General features: G+C 52.2%; 2 protein-coding genes across 2 annotated transcripts; one reads left to right on the top strand and one right to left on the bottom strand.

The window, feature by feature from the left end:
- The first annotated feature begins 5,249 nt into the window (after window positions 1–5,249).
- Window positions 5,250–7,469, top strand: LOC149809464 (exosome complex exonuclease RRP46 homolog). Its single transcript, XM_089994820.1, has 4 exons — window positions 5,250–5,317; window positions 5,919–6,094; window positions 6,543–6,805; window positions 7,116–7,469. The coding sequence occupies exons 1-4, from the start codon at window positions 5,250–5,252 to the stop codon at window positions 7,467–7,469; spliced, it is 861 nt and encodes a 286-aa protein (XP_089850946.1).
- Window positions 7,470–10,137: 2,668 nt separating this feature from the next.
- On the bottom strand, window positions 10,138–19,500 carry LOC149809463 (syntaxin-132-like). Its single transcript, XM_089994818.1, has 6 exons — window positions 19,474–19,500; window positions 18,841–18,882; window positions 17,913–18,191; window positions 17,067–17,324; window positions 10,795–10,941; window positions 10,138–10,308 (listed from the first exon to the last, which is right to left on the bottom strand). The coding sequence occupies exons 1-6, from the start codon at window positions 19,498–19,500 to the stop codon at window positions 10,138–10,140; spliced, it is 924 nt and encodes a 307-aa protein (XP_089850944.1).
- Between the last annotated feature and the right edge of the window lie 580 nt (window positions 19,501–20,080).

Below are 20,080 nucleotides of genomic sequence, written 5' to 3'. Positions count from 1 at the left end.
AGTCAGGTCAAGAGGATCCTGTAAGCTTGTCAAGCCTTGAGAGTTTTGCAGTGATAGCTGGCTGACAACAGCCGCACCATATCCGCGGCCTCTGCGCGGAAGATGAGAAGCCCTTGCTTTTTTCATGTTTTGTGGGACCTGCCATACCAATGCAAACGCACGTGGACTTTGAGGGGCAAGAGATACGCCTTGCCTGTATCTTCTCACAGCCAACGAGTACGCTGCCAGTCTTCATTTACTTTGAATGTTGAATACCACATGGCCACAGGTGCGACGGGGTATCAAAACGGGAAGGCAAGACAAAATAACGCGAGACATGTCAGATCAGGCTGTGGCGTGTCAGGCTGGTTCCGATATGCGTCCTCAGGTGACGTTTCTGGCAGCAATAAATCCCAAGTTGCACTTGGAGTTGCCAGTGTCCATGTTGGTGCGGTTGCTTTATAAAAAAAACCATAACTAGTATCATAATTACATCACATAGATACGTAGTATCACCATCATTGCTGGGAATGGCAGCCTACTTTTTCGGATGTGGCCACATGCAAGAAGGACGTTGTGTGCACCGCAGCATACCTTGGGAACGCCATGCACACGACTGTGCTGCAGGAGACATAAGAAAGCACGCATGCTTGGGGGTCGCCTTGGCCAGCAGGTCCTATAACATCGTTAACCTCGAAGGTATCGACAAGATTTCCAAGAGCAGACGTGACTTTGCCTTGGTAGGTCTGCACGCGGCATCCACTCTAAGTGTACACCGCTTCGTCGCACTGGAATTTGACAGCCACAACAGGGATCGCATGGCGTGTGGAACAGACATATGATGAGTGCACCATCTGAGGAGGATACGAAAAGGAATTCCAGCTGGTGTCATTTGGTTTTGGAAGCATTGTGGCCTCATAAATCAGAATCGTCAATGACATGCCAGCCAGAAAAAGCGCACAAGATCAGGCTGCAGAGATGTCACAAGATCATCCCACTGAGGCAAGGACATTGCCGACGCAAAGCAGTCTGAGTCCACCGAAGCGCAATGGAGGTAGAGCAGCCCACTCTTTTGCCGTGTTTCTGCTGACACGTTTGCGTCTGTCGTTGGGCTGGGAGTATGCAAGGAAGGAGCTGCTGCAATCGAAGAAGGCAACATTGAATTTGTAGCTGTCCTGTTTGGAGGCGTCACAGACTTCTCGGAGGCGTTGAAAAACCCATCAACTTTTCCAGACAGGATTATCAGAACCGCAGCGGCCGCGTTACCCTGCACTCACGTATGCAAGCTATTTGAGGACACTCACGGGATTCAATCAGGCAGCGGAGAGACTCTGTGCATGACAGACCATCTCCGGGTGTGCGTTCTGTTTTGTGGAAGAGACCCATCTGCTAGCTGATGATGCCAAGCATAACCCAGGAGGGTCGTTCCCATCAACTATGTAATCTGAATGATCAACCTCACCATGGCAGAAAGTGTGCAAGATCACGCATGCCCCATAATCATGCCGTTTCGTTTGGCCACAGTAGATTTGCCTAAGAGAAGCCTGAAAAAGGGGCCAAGCCACGCGTTTGTGAAGTGCTGGAGGAAGTACCTGTTTGCAGATGAGCTGACCGGGCTGGTAAACAGCCAAAGCTGCTCCTTTGAGGAGGGACGCTGCCACTTGAGGGGGCCAACGGGCAACCCATGGCTGAAAGCCGAGGAGCCGATGTATGCACTCCCCGTCAAGGTGGCTTCGCATTTCAAACGGCGTACTTAGAAGCTGACAGAGTATTCTCGTTGGGAGCGCTGTTGGGATGCCCTGACAGCCCACGGGGACCAGGTTGCGATTGAGGACAAGCCGCATTGCCTGGTCAAAGCTCTCCTGTTTGATGCTCAGCAACACACAGTCACCAGCAGCCACTGCTGAATAAAAGCTGGTCGAGGCTTGGAACGCTCTCTGTGTCGATGGCTCTGCTTTTGGGGATGTAAGAGCCTGATATCGTGAGGATTTCTGCCTGGAAATTCCCGAGGCCTCGCTGCATACGCTGGCCTCTGATCTCAGCTGACCTGCACTCATGCAATATCCATGTACGAACTTTGCCTGTGCGCAGGCTCGCATCTGGTTTCTCAAGAATGAATCGATTGAATGACATTCCACGGAATGCACAAGCGGCAAACACGAATGCTTTCAATTGACATGGAAGTCCAAGCTGTCAACCAGGTTGAGGCATACTCTACAATAGACAGGCTTTAGGTGGCCGGCAGGAAAGCTAATCTTACAATGCATGTAGACACAGGGATGTATATACTCATCATGTCAGATATTCCTGGATTGAACGTACGTGGGAGATCTCATCAGCAGCCTTGTACATGTGTTCATTGAGAGCGTACCGCTCTTACGTTGTTTAGCGTGACGTTCCGTGGCGAGACAGAAAGCCATGTCCTCACCCAAGACATCTCCGGGCCAGAGAGCCCTTAGGTGGACTCCGATTTTGCGCTCGTCCTCATCAGCCTGGCCGGGCGTTAGATGCTGGGCCACACCCGCTTCTCTCAGCCACTCGACTTCCTGCAGAGACTCAACCTGGATCTCATATCTTGCCGCCTGCTTGTATATTCCATCTTCCATCTACCAATGCAAACATGGGAGGGAAAGTACTACGGTCAATCCCATGTGTCAGCATATGCTCTGCCGCTCTGATTGGCCATACTAGATGCAACCTTTTTCGAATGTATGATCAAGCCCTTTGGTGGCCCTGCCTATTTCAGGACTGACTCCAGATATGCTGTGTCTGAAAATGCACATTATCCATCCATTGGGAGACAAAGCATGTAGTCCAAAGACGCACTATACTCCGGCAGGGACATGCCCAAAGGGCATGGCTGCGGCTGCGCCCCAAGACGCAAGCGCCGGGGATACAGAAGGGGAAACAATGCGCATCACATCATTGTATGCAAACTGGATCCACCAACCTCTCGCTAAGCACAACACATTTCATCGCGGCACTTAAAAAGGGCTCAAGACGCAATCCGTTTTTCATGTCTCCTCGCTCTTATGGCCCACAGATTGTGGAAGAACCAGTGAGGCATACCTGACTCATCATCACGGTCCGTGTGGCGTCGAGGCGGTGGAGATGTACACACCCCGAGAGCACCACGTACATGTGGCTGGCCCGGTCACCCTCAGTATACAGGACGTCTCCTGACTGTACTTCAACCTGGAGGGCGCCTTGCAGCATGCATCGCACTGCATGGTCGGGAAACTGAGAAAGGTATGGAATCTTGCCTAAGTTCACTCCAATGCTGGCCCATGTAGGGGCCATCAGCAGCGCCTTCTTAGCCTCTCGTGCTTGCCGCTTTGCCTACACATGACGCGGAATTATTTTGGACTTTTTTGCCATAAAGAGTCTTGGACCGCCATGATTCAGTACACGTTTGTAGCTTAATGGCCGCACGTTTCTTTGTGGCCGGCCTGACCACTGCAGGGGAAGCAAATACCAACAAGCTCCCCTGGACTCAGGATATCTTCACAGGTCTTCGCAGCCTGCAACATGCCATCAGCACAGTTTACGGTGGCTGGAGTATGGAGCGCACCAAACCACCTGCTGTGTGCACCAATAAGGTTGGGTTGAATGTGTTGCTACACACGCCTGCATCACACCATGTCTGTACGGCCATGCGCACAGACATGGTGCGCACCTGACGCAGCAGTGCATAACTGAAATACATTTGAAGATATTTTGAGGAACTGTAGACCTTGCAGATACTAGTATAACCTGGGGTTGTCTATGCCCATGTGGATGCAATAGTGAAAAACGATACAGCATCATCAGGAGTGTTTAACATACATGTTGCACATCAGAAGCTGTTGTTCGTACCCAGTTGAGTCGCTCCACCACAGATGCCCACTTGCGCACAGCAGGCTGTCTCTTCCATGCTAATGAACCAATCGGTGCGTGCTTGCAGGACATGCCCGGATATGCACTATGTCCACCATCACCCCCAGCGCCAATCGGCAACGAGTGTGTGGGTGTCGTCGACTGGGTAGTGGTGTCATCGTTGCACACCTCACCATGATGGAAATCGTAGGCCTCGTCCTGCAGGCATGCAAGTCGTTGCTGACCATGGCAACGTGATCAACGTAACCAGAGACACAATCACCGAGCCATTGAAATGGCAACGCTGCTGCGTTGAACAGAAGTATGAAACATCCGGCATCATCCAGCATGGCGCATTTGCGAAGTACATCACTCATGGGACATAGCCTGCGGGAAATGGCTTCCACTAGGGATTCAATCTCTGTTGTTGAGTTTGTGGATTGAATACTTGATGAGTGCCCACGTTTCTCACGTTTCTTCTATGCTACCATCAAAGAGAAATATAATTACCAAACATCGGTCAACATTTCATGCAGTATAGCCAGACGAGGGACACAACAGAGCTTCCATGTGTCTTGTGGCCTTGCGTGTGCACGCTCAACTGCTGAACACGTCAACGCGTCCAGTTGGTTGAAAGTGAGCACACCAGCCATTTCTTATGCAAACTGGCAACAAATGGGGAACCGTATCACACCAGTATCGGCGCTGTTGGCAGGAAAAACTGACGAACGGCCTCATGGGGCCTGGCGGCCGACTCTGCATTTACTGTTGCGTACATGGCGCGATGAAGCGCTGACGGCAGTAGTCCGAAAGTCCACTTATGTTGTGGCGGACGTCATATTTAGGATACGAAAACGTGCAAAAACGTTGTATTGCCATATTCATTAATGATTCATCAATTGTGAGTAGCCAATAAGTGAACTTTTTCTTCAATAGCATGCGGCACATACCCACTGAATCCTGACTCGCAGATACTGCCTGGCCAGCGAGACTGCCTCTTGAACATTGTGGTGTAAGAACTATTGTCGCGACAGCCTTGCTTGCTCCATAATCTGTGTACTACACATGGGATGTAAGTTCAGGCTTCCCATCCAGAGATAGGGGAGAACTCTGGCATGTTGGGCAGCATCGTGGACCCCACAGCGTGGCGACGGCCCGTCACTGACGAGGGAAACGGCAATCACAGAAGGAGTTTGTTGACAATTCTAGCGCATTGGAGTGTCTCATCTGGTTCTAACCGACCACATGTATTCCCAGATACGTGGTGTCCTATTCAAATACCGACATGAACAATACCCGTGCATTGCAATCAATCCCAAAATGAGAGTCTACTTACAAGCATCATTTCACTGCCCATAACAGCGTGGCTTGCTTAGTAGAATATTGACGTGTGGACCGTGCCTTGCCGTGACAAAATGGATGTTGAGCAGCCAGGAACATCTGGTAGCCACCGGCTGAACGGACGACTGCCCACGCAATGCAGGTATTGACACCAATGTTTTATGCTGCATAACAGGTCATTCTAGGGTCAAAACTTGATGCGTACTCTTTTGTCTTCGTGAGCACAATTGTGCGCCCTGTCCCTGCACCGCATTTGACATCTTCTGTGCAGTCTCTAGAAATAATTCATGGTCTGAGACGTATGCAGACACTTGACGTGCCAGAAATTGTGTGCGGGTGGTCGTGAAGTGATCCAAGGTCGTGATGCGTTTGAGCCAGGAGTCTGGTCATGTCTCCCAATCTTTCACACAAAATTCTGAGGAACTGCCAGAGTCCACTTAGGTCGCAATCTGATGTGACTTTTTGCACGTGCTTGCCTTTTCCCCTGCAGTACATGTGACCAACTCTGAAAAACCCTGACAGGGCCAAACAGAGCGGATGTCCACTGAATCTGCAAATGTATCGGGCACACAGTAGTTGCATTCATACACAAGATATTTCTATACAAGTACTTTTAGCAGGGATCATTGACGTAGACCTCGCCCAGTAAAGCCAATCGTTGAAGCAGGCCTGCTTCAATGCACCTTCAACGAAGGTTTGAGGTATCCAGAACTACGATGTGATGTTTGATGATGCGCATGCAGGGAGATGACTTGCAGAATGGGTGTGCTGAATCGTGCAGATGGGTCTGCACAGTGGGAGCAAGATCAAACCGTCATTTTAGCTGCCGTGTTTGGACCAATTGCCACCACAGCACGGAAAGAGCAGCCATCCAATGCCGTTTTGGAGATAGTGTTCAAGCCTTTTTCAGGCGTGCCTGGTACGTGATGTTGGTTGACTGAACAATTCCAAAGAGAGAGAATGGCACTGCTGCCAACATTCCGTTACACACACAGTGATTACATGTGTTGGAAACATGCATTCGCTCATCGAACCACAGGGCATGCCATATTTTGTATTGTTCTGCGCTTAGCGTTTGCGAGTCCTCTCACTCTGGAACTAGCCAGGAGAATCCTGTGGCGCCAAAAAGGAAAGCCAGCCTGAGAATCACACCCCACTGGTACTGAATGTTGGGCATGATGCAACGTGACAGAAGCTCATGTCGCTTGGGAGCATTGATCTGTCCGTAATGGACATGCCAATTCTATGCGGCCACGTGCTGTCCCTTTGCTGGTGTGACCACACAAAGAAATTCCGACGCATTAGCAATGCGTAGTACCCAAGGACAGCACCAGATCAACTACTGCAATGTACGTCTTTGAGTGCAGGTGTACGTGAGAGGCACATTGAAAGGCAACTAGGGCGTGCATTGACAGCGCTGGTGCACACGGCGCTGCACCCACGGATGATGATTCAAGTGGTGTTGCAAGTGGTTCATGAGGACGGTGGCCTCATGGCGGTGGCGCTCAACGCGGCGGTCGCTGCACTGCTTGATGCAGCCATCCCCATGAAGAGCTTGCTTGCTGCAACCTCCGCGTCATACTCCAGCAATGCCATTGTGCTGGTGGACCCTGACGTGAAGGAGGAGGAGGTAAGATGCTGTCAGCCTTCTCTCACGCTCTGAGCACGCGATGCATTTCTAAAAACAGCGACATTTCTCATACCGCACATGCAGCCTTTCCCTTGCGCCAGCTCGTGCGGTTTGTAACCCCATTCCCCTTGTGCTACTTGCACTCTGCCATCTGTAAGGACCTGTGTGCACCTGTGTGTGGTTGCAGATCCTTGTTAATTTAGGCGATGCGCAGCAGATGGGATAAGAAAAAGGGCTGTAGTGCACACGTGGGCATCGACCATGCGCCGCGATTCCTCTGGAAGCAATGTGCTGTTGCTATTCGTTGAAGAGCTTGCCCATGCTGAGTGTGACACGGGGAGTTCGTCTGTGCAGTGCGCCCTCCATCGTAGCGTGTGCCTTCTTGTTGGCTGATCATGCAGTTGTTGACATGTCAGATTGTCCGACCAATGCTTTTGATATGCAGGATGCTCACAGCGTTTGTACAGCGATTTTTCCGGTACGCCGGGCGTTGGATGACCAGGACTCGCAAGAAACAGTTGTTGGGGAAATGGCCTTCTGCGACGCTTCAGGCTTGTTTTCATTGCAAGATCTGCATCAGCTTACTCGAATCTGCAGGCTGAATGCACAGCAAGTTGCACGACTGCAATATATGACACTTACTGCACGTGAAAAACGACCATAATGAGCGACTGTCCTGACTGCTGCACGCTTGCAAACATGATTTGCAATGCCAAAGGATGCTAGGCTATGCAGGTCTACGACTTCTCAAATCATACCGGTTCAATGCCCGAGGTACCCGAGACACGTGACGATAGGAACCTCTTTGCTATATGACAACCTTGCGATTCCTCTCACGCCACTCTGGAATGATACCCTGCTCGGACGTTTGATGTTCGGGATGTACCTTGACAATCGTCTTGCCTGCCCTTCATTACAGTTTCTACTGGTAGGTAGTGCTGCAGTCGACCCAAGTGATACCGTAGTAAATTTGATTACACAGAGGAACAGAATCACCATAGCTCAAGCCGAATAACAGAACCAACACGCACTCGGAACAGTTCCTGTGAATTTCTGCATCACAGGACTTCAAGCCACACGAGTAAGGGAGTATCCTGGCTACCAGAGTCAACAGAGGGACAAGTAAATACAAATGAGGCACCCCGGGAAGTGGTTAATATGGCGCAACTGCATTGATATACTAGTAACAAAGTTGAAACGGAATCCGTTCCACAACACAAACAGGGCACAGCTGGAAGTACCCGATGAAATTGCAACAACAGAACCCTGACCCCGGACCCAGGGAGTAGCGAACTGCCAGAAGCATCAGACAACGGCTGCTTAAAGGTCTCCAACTCTTGAACCTTGGAACTCTGTATCTCTGCAATGCGAATCATTGATAGTAGATGAGGCGCCCCGAGGAGGGGTTAATATGGCGCAGCTGCATCCACTCACGAGTCCCAGGGCGAGTTTGAAGAGTCCTCAACTCAAAAGCTGGAAGACATAAGAAAGTAACCGTGTCAGATGTCTCGATCGAAATCCAAGAACCTGGGGACCAAGGGCGGCTCGCTCAGCGGTATCCAGTTCCTTGTTAGCGATGCTGTGAACCCTCCAAGCCAAGCCAGCTTCTGCTTCGTCGTAGCAGACAATGTCCACAGAATCCAGCAATATGTAGGATGAGGCGCCTAAAAGAGTTTTAAAATGGCGCAACTGCATCAAACAGCGTCGGAAAAGGGGGGCAAGGCAACTAAGTCGCACAAACCCTGGCACAGACTTGAACCCATTGCAAACGCGATTCCACCAAGCAAACACTAGCACAGACCTGGAAAAAATTCTAAGTGAGCTCTCCCGGCTCACATCCTTGTGGGATGTGAGCCGAGAAACGGACAGACCAGGAAGCGTCAGAACGGAACAAGTTCCTTACCGTGTCGACAATTATAATGTGTCCGTAGTAAATTTGATTACACAGAGGAACAGAATCACCATAGCTCAAACCGAATAACCGTCGGAAATTAGACCGTTGCGCGAAATTCTGCTGGCGTGACAGCGTGACATTCCTTATTTGTCCAACTTGTTGATCCATTTCCGAGAACGTGACATGTCACATTCCTCATTTCCCCGTCTTTTTGGTAGAGTGCCGCAGGCGAACTTTTTTTATATAGAGGCCCAACAACGTTTTTGTTACCAGCAGGCATTCACACCAGCACCACGATCCAATCCTGGTGACACAAGCAGCAAGGTACATTGCACACATGGCAAAAACGTCTTCAGCAACCATTCACAATCCTCGTGATGCACATGCAACAAGGAACCCACCGATGCAATGCAATATAAATAATGGATCTTCGTATCTGTACATGCAACATGGTGCACTCGCAACAGGCACTACCGGCACGGACTGTGCCGCCTGCCTCTGCGCAGCTTCCAATTTGGCCTGGGCAATACGAACAGCGGTCTTCAATTCATTCTCGGCCCTTTCATCGGCTGTCAGCTCGCTGATTTTCTTGAAAGAAAGACTACCCTGCCTGAGGCCAACCCCAGACGAGTCGGGTGGAACGCGAGATTTCACCATGATCAAAGAAAACAATGACTTGAACTTTGCGAGTGTCGTCTATACTCCTGGAGGTGTACCTCATGCGTAGTACCCCAATTTGCGCGGTTGTTATCTAGCCATACGTCAAGGTACATCGCTGAGGGTCAGGGTTCTGGCAGGTTACGGGCTGGACGCAGGCCTTAGGAAAAATTTCGAACGTGACAGCGTGACAGGGCGCATTCCTTATTTCCGACTTGTTGCCCGGAAATTTTGATTTGTGACGCGTGACAGCATTAAACCCTATGGAAAAGTGGCCATTTTTTCCCAGATGTGACCGTGACCGCGCAACGGTCTAATTTACTACGGTAAACTGTGTAATCAAGTTTACTACGGTAAGCCGTTGGCGGTCGATGCATGCCTGTTTCTGCTGTGCCGTTCATGTGCTGACAAGTGGGCTGTCAAGGTCATGCTTTTGAACTCGCCGCCAAGTACACATACCTCGTAGGTAGAAGGAAAAAACGGTTGACACTCAATGTATATATTGATCAAATACCCAAACATAATGTTACGCTCTTAAAAAATTCGCCCACTTGTTGGTTTATTACGGTATGTGCTGGGCTTCAGGTTGAAACCCAATCGCCACGTGACGCAGAGGCCTGACAATTGCTTGGCTTGCTTCATCCATGCAAGGCAACGCTTGGAGAAACTTTGCATTTGATTGATTACAAGGCCTGAGTGCAAAGCAAGTACAAACCTCGACTGCCAATATATATCTTCTCACACGCCAGATGCGTGTGGCAAAGTCCTGACCTCTATGATGTCAGACATTACCCTGTTTCCAAGGCTTGAACACGGCCACAAGGATGACTGCAAGAATGATTAGGAATACTATGAGGGCACAACACATCCATTTCCGAGTGCTCTTCTGCATCACCTTGGCTCTCTGCAAGTGCTCTGTACCTTGCTGCACATGCTCTGCAGCTCGGGCAACCTGAAAGCCACCACAACTTGCTCATTCACTGGTTCAGCCATCCATACAACTTCCATGAATGGGAGCGCGCAAAAGTACAAACCAACATGCTCTCACATGTGGTGAAGTGTCAAGCAAGCATCCCTGAGCATACGAGAAGGCTGTGCAAGGGCAATATCAACCTCGACAAGCAATATGAGCACGTGTATACAGATTATAAGAACTTACATACAGGCGCATGCATGCTCAATGTGAGCGTTTTTTGGGGAGTGTCATCTACGGGTGCGGTAGTGATGTCAATATTTACACAAAAATCACGAAGCTGGAGTTCGTACACATCAGTGAGGTGGTGTGGCATGCTTTCGCTCCTGGTGCAACAGTCCATAATTGTCTTTTCAGAATGCACAAATACAATCCTCGTCTGCGGACAACATGCAACACTGATTGTGTTCTGCCTCATTTAACGTTGACATGGTCAAGAGGACAAGGGGGGGCTCGCTAACGCACCTGTTTTTCGATGTTGTCGAGCTGAGCACCCTGCTGCTCGATAAGCACGGCCATGTCCAAGAACATCTGATGCAACTCCAACAAACTCTTTTCAAGCTCTTTCACTTGCTCATACCGCTCGTTGATCTCTCTCAACGTGTCCACGAGCTGTACACACCGAGTCAGGATCAACATCAAGTACAGCATCATCCACGTACATGCAATGTTGACACTGGCGAAGTAACTGTAGTGAGCCCATGACCAGATACACAAGGAGAGGCACTTTTCAGCAATGTCTCGCCCCTGCTCTTTTTTAAGCAACTCAGATCTCACAGTTTCGCACCAGCGCGGGTAACCAAGCTTGCCAAACCGCCCAGTTACAGCATGTGTTGCAACACCACACGGCAACCGCATGTGCAGTAGCTGCAGGAGTATAGGATACCTAAACCATTGTGAGCTTGCTTGTGACGCGAATCAGACATATACCGGGCAATCTTGCAAAGGGCGACATTACTATCGACTGCACCCTAGTAAGTGCGGCCAAGGTCAGGGAATCAACTGGCAGGTCTTAAGATCAAACTGCAACCCCAAGGCATCCCTGCTACCCTGAATGTCCTTGCATTATCTGCCCTTGCATGTGTTGCAATCTAGGGATGAGATATCTGACAATATAGTTGTTTGTCGATAGTGCCTTTCTCGATTGCTATTTGGCCCACAGTAATATGTTGATCTGATGCTTGTATTCTGTTGGAGAGAGAGCACAGCAAGTTGGAATAAAGTCTCAGCTCAATCTGGGTGTGATTGAGTTGAGACTAACGATGATCTTCGCTGTCAGTGACTCGTTACCTCACCTTGTAATGTTTTAACATTAGTCTCAACTCCACCAGCTCGAAATTGGTGTTCGACCTGGCTTCTGGTGTCTTTCTCGGTTTTATTTTTGATTTCTGATAGTTTGGCATAGGTCGCCGTCTTCTTGGCTTGTTGGTTTTTCTTGTGTGGCCTTATTTCTGCCGTCGGAGGTTCGACGTGCACGGGACACGTGTCTTCTCCTCTGTTGTTTCCCCGACCGCCAGGGCAATACGACCCAAGATACGCGCCCAGATCCTATTTTCATTAGTTTTTTTTTGAATTTGCTGCCTGGTCGGCCTGCTTTGTTTGTTTTCTTAGTTTCGAAGGCGTTTGTGACGCCTGTCTGCTGCCGGTTACGTCACCGCTGCGTCTTACGGTTTTTTTTCTTTGTTTTCTTCTTGTCCCTTGCGTTCGAGGCAAGATGTCGGAGAGCTATAAGGGTATTCCCAAGCTGAATAGTTATGATAGTGGTCAGTTTCCCTCATGGAAACGTCTTGTGTTGGGGTATTTCAGTGCTCATGCCATCAAGACCTATGCTGTGATTACCACTCCATCACCAGATGAACTTGATGCTATGCCACCAGCCGAGGCCGCAGCAGCACGTGCTATTGCTGCAGTCAATGCCGCTGAGCGCGCTGGACATGACGCCATTGCAGGCTCCGACATTTTAAAGTTCCTGGGTCCCGAGATGAACCGCCTCCATGTCAGAACCCAGTCTGGCAAGCAGATGTGGGTTGACATAAACCAGGGATTTGAGGAATGGCGTGTCACTCAAGCCCCGTCGCTGCAGCGTGCATTTTCGGCGCTGGCCCCACGAGCCAATGAGGGGATTGCAGCCTACTGCGATCGCGCGCTCATGCTTGCACAGGACCTGAGCGATGTTGGACGTGAGCTCAATGATGCCTTCCTCATTGACGCAGTGCTGCAAGGCTTGGTGAATGAGCGGCCTGCCTGGCAGCCCGTCCTCCTGGGTCTGCGTGGTGCGATGACAGGCCGTGAGACCCTGCGCTCGCTGCGAGGTCGTCTGGTCGAGGCGGAGTCGCGCGATGCTGCCGAACTAGGACCGACTGCGACTGCTCGTGCTGCTACGACTCGCGCTGCCGGTGATCAGCGCGTTGCAGACCTGGAGTCTCAGCTGCGCGCCCTCCAGGCCCAGCTCAGCCGCGGTGGCAACCAGGGGAACGGCCGTAAATCCAGGCGAGACGAAGGCCGCACCGCATCCTCCAGCAGCAAACCCACGCATGCGGTTGCTCCGGATGAGTGTCTGCGATGTGGCAGCAAGGAGCACAGGGTCCGGGACTGTCCACACCCTCCCATCGGTCGCGGTGCGCCCTCCCCCCTGTCCTGCTCAGGTGCCGGCATGATGTCAGGCTCGGAGTGGGTCTTGGATTCCGGCTGTAGACCGCACATGAGCCCAGGAGGGGAGGGCGCATTTCGTAACTATCGACGCTTACACGTGCCTTTCCCGGTACACTTTGCAAAGCGGGGAGTGGTGTCAGATGCTATTGGGATAGGTGACATGGTGCTGTGGGGACCTGGTGGGGAAATGCTTTTGCGCGAAGTTTTGCACGTGCCAGACTTGGCCGGGCCCCTTTTCTCTGTGTCGACGGCTGTGGATGAGGGCTTCTCGGTGCTGTTCGCACCAGGAGCCCAACCAGGAGAGCCTCACCGCGTGCAGCTTGTGTTTGATGGCTCCATACGGCTTACCGCCACCTTGCGTGGTGGGCTGTATTTCCTTGACCAGCCGCACCATGCCAGCGCAGCTGTCGCGGGACAGCTAGCATGGGAGCAGGCATGGCTTTGGCATAGAAGGCTGGGCCACTTGGGCTTCACCACGCTTGCTGATCTCGCCCGTCGACACATGCTGCCTGGCTGTACGCTTAGCCCGGATGAGTTTATGCAGGCTAGCCGGCACCACGCTTGTGTGCCTTGTGTTTCTCACAAGCTGCGGCGCTCGCCCCACCCCAGTCGTGTTCCTCGGCCTGTTCGCATCCTTCATAGAGTGCACATGGACTTGTGCGACCTTCCGGGCACCGGCACGTACTTCGCCACCATCATCGACGAGGCCACGAGGTTCGCCTATGTCGCATTGCTCCACCGCAAGAGTGACACGGCGCTGGCTGTGCGCGGCGCCATTGCGTGGTACGAGTGTCAGACTGATCGACGGCTCAAGTGTGTGCGTCATGACAACGGCGGCGAGTATGTGTGCGGCGCGCTCAAGTCATTTTATGCTGAGCGTGGTATTCAGCCTGAGCCCACACCCCCCTACACCCCTGAGGCGAATGGAATAGCCGAGCGCCACAACCTGGTACTGCTCGACAAGGCACTGCCCATGTTGGCAGACTCGGGGGACGAACGGCACGGGCTGCCGCCCTTGGGCACGCATCATGTGGGGGACGCGATCCTCTACGCTAATGACCTGCACAATGCCACACCGTCGTCGGGCGCCCTGGTGGGCCGCACGCCTGTTGAGGGCCTGCTCCAGCATTCACTCAGCTTGGCGGCTTTCCGGCGTTTCGGCAGTCGGGTTTTTGTCCTCAATCCGGGTAAGCCGCACAAGCACCGGCCCAAGCTGGAACCGCGCGGGCTGCCCGGACGATTCTTGGGTTTTCAACAACCCTTGGGCTCCGGCATTTACCGCGCCTTGCTCGACTCCGGTCAGGAGGTGCGCTCGCAAACAGTGCGGTTTGACGAGTCGCCGTGCCCACCCGCGCCGTTACTGCTCCATGACCCTTCCACGATGACGCCCGCGCCTGCCCCTGGTGTTGGCCCCCCTCGTGGGGGAGGTGATGATAGCGATGACGATGATGATGACGACATCGTGCTTCACGAGGGGGGCGCAATTGAGCAGGAGCCCATTGATTCTGGCGAGCATGCACCTGCGGGCGACCAGCCGGAAGTCGGGGAGCTGCAAGAGGAGGCCGAGCATGCGCCTGCGGGCAACCAGCCAGAAATCGGGGAGCTGCAAGAGCACGTCGCACATGAGCCAGCTGCGCATGGGCTCGAGGAGCCAGCTGCTGCAGACGCGTTGCCCCCTCAAGCTCTGCTTCAGGCTCAGGTCCACCAGCGCCCTGTGCGCGCTACGCGAAATGCCAACCCCCGATACGCCGACCATGCCAGACAGCGTGGACGTGCTAACGTGCATGCCGCAGCAGCCCGTCATCTGCGGTGGTCATCCCCCCTTTCCGAGACATGCCTGATCCCCGCCGCTACAGAGCCCCATCGCCGGCTTCCTCGTTCGCAGCCGACTGTGCGCACTTCTGAGATGCACCCTGGAGCTGAGGGACTAAAACCTCACCGACGACGACGCAAACGAGCTTCGCGCCAGCCTGTGGTCTCGCAGCTTTTCGAACGTCAACGCACCGGCGGCACGTGTCGGGGAGCGAGTGAGCGGCTCAAGAAACCGCTGGGCCGTCGTGGCATGCAGCCCTCGAAGGAACCGGAAGCTTTCGCTGGGTCAGGCTGGAGGGAGTGCTCCACCCAGAAGTCTGTGATGGAGTGGGTTGCCATGGCAGCCAGCTCCGCACAGACAGCCAGCTATGAGACGGCTCCGCGCACAGTGCGTGAAGCAATGGCACGGGAGGACTGGAGCGAATGGAAGGCTGCCATTGATGCTGAGGTGTCTTCGTGCGTCGAGTATGGCGTCTTCCAAGAGGTGGATCTGCCACCCGGCAAGCAAGCCCTGCCCAGCCACATCGTGCTCGACCGCAAGCGCCCCCAGCCTGGCGAGTCCAAGGGACGCTACAAGGCTCGTTTGGTGGCCGGAGGTCATCGACAGCAATACGGTCTAGACTTCGATGAGACGTATGCGCCGGTGTGCTCCTACCGCAGCGTGCGCATGATCCTCGCCATCACAGCACACGAGGGACTCGAGCTGCGGCAGTTTGATATCAAGACCGCCTACCTCAACGCCGAGCTCAAGGAGGAGGTCTACATCAGACCCCTCGTTGGCGCAGAGCATCTCGCGAGATTGAGATCACGCGCGACCGCCAGGCTGGTACGATCACCATCGACCAGGAGCGTAAGGCGAGAGCACTCGCTGACGCGGTCGGGGTCACCGGGGAGCGCCGTGCGGTGCCTATGTCGCCGGACACCTTCGCGGCACTCCGGAAGGCGCAGCCTGGCGATGAGATGGTTGATCCTTTGGAGTATCAGTCTGTGATTGGCAGCCTCAATCACCTTGCGCAATGCACACGGCCGGATATCGCACTTGCAGTAGGTGCGCTGGCCAGCTACAGCTCCAAACCGACGCTGGCACACCGGGAGGCGCTGGTTGACGTGGTGAGATACGTTGGCAGCACCGCATCACGAGGGATCACTTACGGTCACACAAAAGCGCCTGTGGAGGTGTGGTGCGACGCCAACTTCGCCACGTGTTTGGACACGCGCCGCAGCACGACGGGCTGGGTCGTCGCCATGTACGGTGGAGCTGTGTCGTGGCAAAGCAAGAAGCAAACCACCACGGCCACCTCGACGATGGACGCAGAGTATCAAGCGTGTGGAGCCGTCGCGCGAGAGGGTCTGTCCTTATTGAAGGCCCTCAACGAACTTGCTTTGCTAAGTGCTGATTTCCCGATTGTAGGACCTTTGTCTGTATTGTGTGACAATAAGGCTGCCATTTCACTGTGCAAAGATAGGAAGGAAGGACAGCGTGTCAAACACATTGACATAATTCATCACTTTGCTCGAGACCATGTCAACAGCGGGGAGCTGCAGTTTATCTACTGCCGTTCGGCTGACAATGTGAGTGATTGCTTGACTAAGGCGTTGCCCCGTCCTGCCTTTGAAGTCTGCCTGGTGGGATTGGGTATGTTGTTGGTTGGGACATGTTGAATCGCTGTGGACCAAAGGGGAGTGTTGCAATCTAGGGATGAGATATCTGACAATATAGTTGTTTGTAGATAGTGCCTTTCTCGATTGCTATTTGGCCCACAGTATTATGTTGATCTGATGCTTGTATTCTGTTGGAGAGAGAGCACAGCAAGTTGGAATAAAGTCTCAGCTCAATCTGGGTGTGATTGAGTTGAGACTAACGATGATCTTCGCTGTCAGTGACTCGTTACCTCACCTTGTAATGTTTTTAACAGCATGATCCTTGTAACCATACACCTTCTCCAATGATATGGCGTGTGAACAAAGTGCTGCCTGTCAATGGATCAGACAAATGAGTGCTATTCCGGAATAGTCACTTGGAGCTGCCGTTGACGATGTGGATGCTGCGGTGTCCTAAAACGACATCTCAAACAATTCTACATGAAAATCATCAGTGCTACAAACGGGGAGAGAAGTTTGGACTGTCCAAACGCGTATGCTGACTGGACATTCGTGGAATCAGCACCTACAAAAAAAAGTAAAGTACATCACAAAATTCAGCAACTTGAACCAGACAAATGCTGTTGAACCGGCGGAAAAACAGTATTATCATTGTTTGGCGCAAAACGGACCTTTCCGCGGCCCTGTTGAAGGATAGCTTTCTGGAACATGTTCTCTGCCTCACCCGTCTCAATGAGATCGTCCAGCTGGTCCTCCGACGGCTTTGCCCCCGTGACGGTATAGTAGCGGCGCTCCACGACGTCTCGGTACTGTGTCATGATGCTGTTACGCAGCATCGTAAACTCGTCCATCGTCTTTGCCAGCTTCTTCTTCAGGTTATTTGTCACCTGTGTCCGCGTACGCTCCTCGTTGCTGCCCACTGCAATTCCCTGCACCTCACAACCACGCTCAGTCTTGCTGATGTTCGAGGAACTTTCTCATCGTTGCATATCCATTTTTAACAGGTGCAAGCCACTTGTATGGTCGTTCCTGATGTATCAGAGATGGCCAGGAAGAGTTACTGGTAACAAGCGTTGCCATCAAGTAACCTGAAAAAGTTCTTGTTAAGGACGCAGCAACGAAAACAATGCAAAGGGGTGAGCATTTATCACAGGAAGCTTGCATGTGCACAATAGGCAAGTGCGCATGGTTGCCTGAATTCCCAGCGCCTGACCAGGTAGATTTTGTGCACCAAGCAGCCTTTGATGCAAGTGCATTCAGGCCAATCGTGCATTCATGCTGCCATCACCGAAGAATTGGAAGGTGTCAAATTCAATGCAAATAAGCAGTGATATGCAACAGCAACGGCATCCAACAAGATATGCCAGGCACTCGACAATGATGACTTGCCTGGTCACATGCAGCATCTGCAAGTGAAGAGGTACACAGCCCCAGAGCGATGGAATACTCTGGTACACAATCCCAGGATGATGGAGATACTCAGATGATTGCAGCATTGCATGCTGGGTGGGGCGCACCGGAGTCTTTAGATAGCGCTCATTGATGGCATCCAGTTGATCCAGCTCACCTTTGATGGTCTTAGCTAGGATCTTGACATGATCAGTGGTTTCAGCCATGTCACGACGTATCTGCTTTGTCTTTTCATTCTGTACGGCTGTCTTGCTGTCCTCATGCAGTTGCCGCAACTTGCGCTGGTCAGCTTCGATCTCTTGGATCCTGGCCTGAATCTCACCCACTTTCGCAAAGAAAAGCTTGGTCTCTGAGTCCTGTGTGCTGGACGCCTCATCGTCCGCACCCTGCAATGTCATTCATCACGCTTCAACACCTTGCAATCACAGCCGGTGCTGTCTGACTAGAACGTTACCTCGAGAAACTTACCAGCTGTGCTGCGCGGCGGAACAATAAATCTAGCGCAAGAGTAGGCAGTTACATTTTGCACTCTGCAAATGTGTTTTTGTATCTAGTAGCTCAAGCCTTCCATTTCCTAGGTGACCATTTCCAAGGTGTGACAGTGGACAATGCACGCTGCTTGGCATCTTCGCAATACTTTGAGCGGATGCAAGTCAGGGCGCGCCGCTGTATTCGGCGTACAATGTCATACCCATATTGATATGCACATTGATGTAGTGACATCCATGGTGCGAGATCATATGTAGGCTCGGCTGCTGCAATACCAAGCGTCGCAGACCCAACTTGGCAGACCCTGCTGCAACAAAGCCCAAGCTTGCTAGGTAGTATAAAGACTACTGGAGAGAGTATTGGACATGCGCTTTGCTCCCAGGAATTTAACCTGATTATCTGCACCGCCCCCAGCGGCACCTAAAAGGGTTTATTGAGGCCTTGGTCACCTTACATGCCGTACACACATGCCCTATCCTCCCATCCCTCCGTGTTCCGGTGAAACAACATCAGCACTGCAGTAGCAAGCGGAAGCCAAGCAGTTACCTTGTTGTACCTCCCAAAAGGATCATCTTGGTTCCCGCCACCCTGCAATCACCCAGCACCCAGTTGCACGTCGTACCTCGACAAAAGTTGGGGTCGCATGGTTGTGATACATGCTTGGACCCGTGGCTGTGTATGTCACATCCTCCATCGACAGTTGATCGTCTGTAGCTCAGCAAGTCGTGACCTGGTGTCTTGACGCATCAGCGTTGCAAGGGTTCCCACGAAGTCTCCAGGGTGCCTCTCCAGAGCAGTTTGCGATGCATTGCTTCAGGATTAGATCTGTCACTTTCGTTCAAAGTGCTGACGTGTACGGCATGTTTTGATGGCAAGCGCTGTCATCTGCTGCTCTTGCTGCCTAAGTTCTAATGGTTACGTCCTGACTACACGACAACGCCAAAGTCGTAATCCACACGCCCTTCTAGTAAAGAACACTAATCTCAAAATTCACTTCTTCTATTGCTTATTGCTGAAGCTTGGTGCTGCAGTGACGTTCTTCTTAGGTCTCAATGCGGACCAGCGAGTCATAGGTCATGACTGAACACTGTCGTACGACAAGACCAGGGCATCATTCATCCAGATTTATAGTTCGATCATTCAAGCTCATGATGCCCTTGTGGCGGATGTACCACTTACCTTCAGCTCACCCAACAAGTCCGTCATACTTCCCTGCACTCCAGGCCACGGGTCCCTCTGCTGGAGATGCAAATGCACAGGGATGTGTTATCAATGATTGATATCCAGAGACGGACGAGGAGAGACTTGGCGGTACACGCGGAAGCCCGGGTGCCGAGAACGATTAACAACCGTCTTCTGGACGACCAGGCATCAAAATAGGAATCTAAGAGAATGCTGCGAGAACAATTGTGCATGCGCACTTGAGTCTGGCCGAACGCCTTGTGTTTGCCTTACGAAACGAAGTCGCGCTGTGGTTCAAGTCACCCTGTGGACTCGTCATCCATGCTGCCACTCCCGCCAAGCTGCACAGAAAAAAGGAACACAGCCACATCTTGATTTTCTGTCCACGGAAGCACGAACAGCGCCGCCCACGCACAGGCAGAGAATAGTTGCGAATGTGGACTGTAAGGAGTATCTGTGGCTTGACTGGTTTGTTTGAATAGTGGACTGGCGCGTAATTACGGTGAGCGCCGTGAGTTTAACACGAACGTGGGCGACCAGCACACATCGCGCATCGGCAGGCCCTTGCTGTTCACATGTGAGACGCTCTTCGAGTATGCCACTT

The sequence above is a fragment of the Nuphar pumila genome, unplaced genomic scaffold (genome assembly GCF_984573655.1).
Source record: "Nuphar pumila unplaced genomic scaffold, dmNupPumi1.hap1.1 HAP1_SCAFFOLD_1191, whole genome shotgun sequence".
Taxonomy (NCBI): domain Eukaryota; kingdom Viridiplantae; phylum Streptophyta; class Magnoliopsida; order Nymphaeales; family Nymphaeaceae; genus Nuphar; species Nuphar pumila.
The sequence above is the reverse complement of the archived record's forward strand: the minus strand, read 5'-3'. Positions and strand labels throughout refer to the sequence as shown.

Coding starts and splice junctions, on each gene's coding strand:
- LOC149809464 (XM_089994820.1), top strand. CDS start 5,250: ATGGATGTTGAGCAGCCAGGAACATCTGGTAGCCACCGGCTGAACGGA. Junction 6,095..6,542: donor GCCTTTTTCAGGCGTGCCTG/GTACGTGATGTT, acceptor CTTTGAGTGCAG/GTGTACGTGAGAGGCACATT. Junction 6,806..7,115: donor CTGACGTGAAGGAGGAGGAG/GTAAGATGCTGT, acceptor TATTCGTTGAAG/AGCTTGCCCATGCTGAGTGT.
- LOC149809463 (XM_089994818.1), bottom strand. CDS start 19,500: ATGACGGACTTGTTGGGTGAGCTGAAG. Junction 17,325..17,912: donor AGCGCTATCTAAAGACTCCG/GTGCGCCCCACC, acceptor TGTGAGGTGCAG/GGAATTGCAGTGGGCAGCAA. Junction 10,309..10,794: donor TCGACAACATCGAAAAACAG/GTGCGTTAGCGA, acceptor GGTGGCTTTCAG/GTTGCCCGAGCTGCAGAGCA.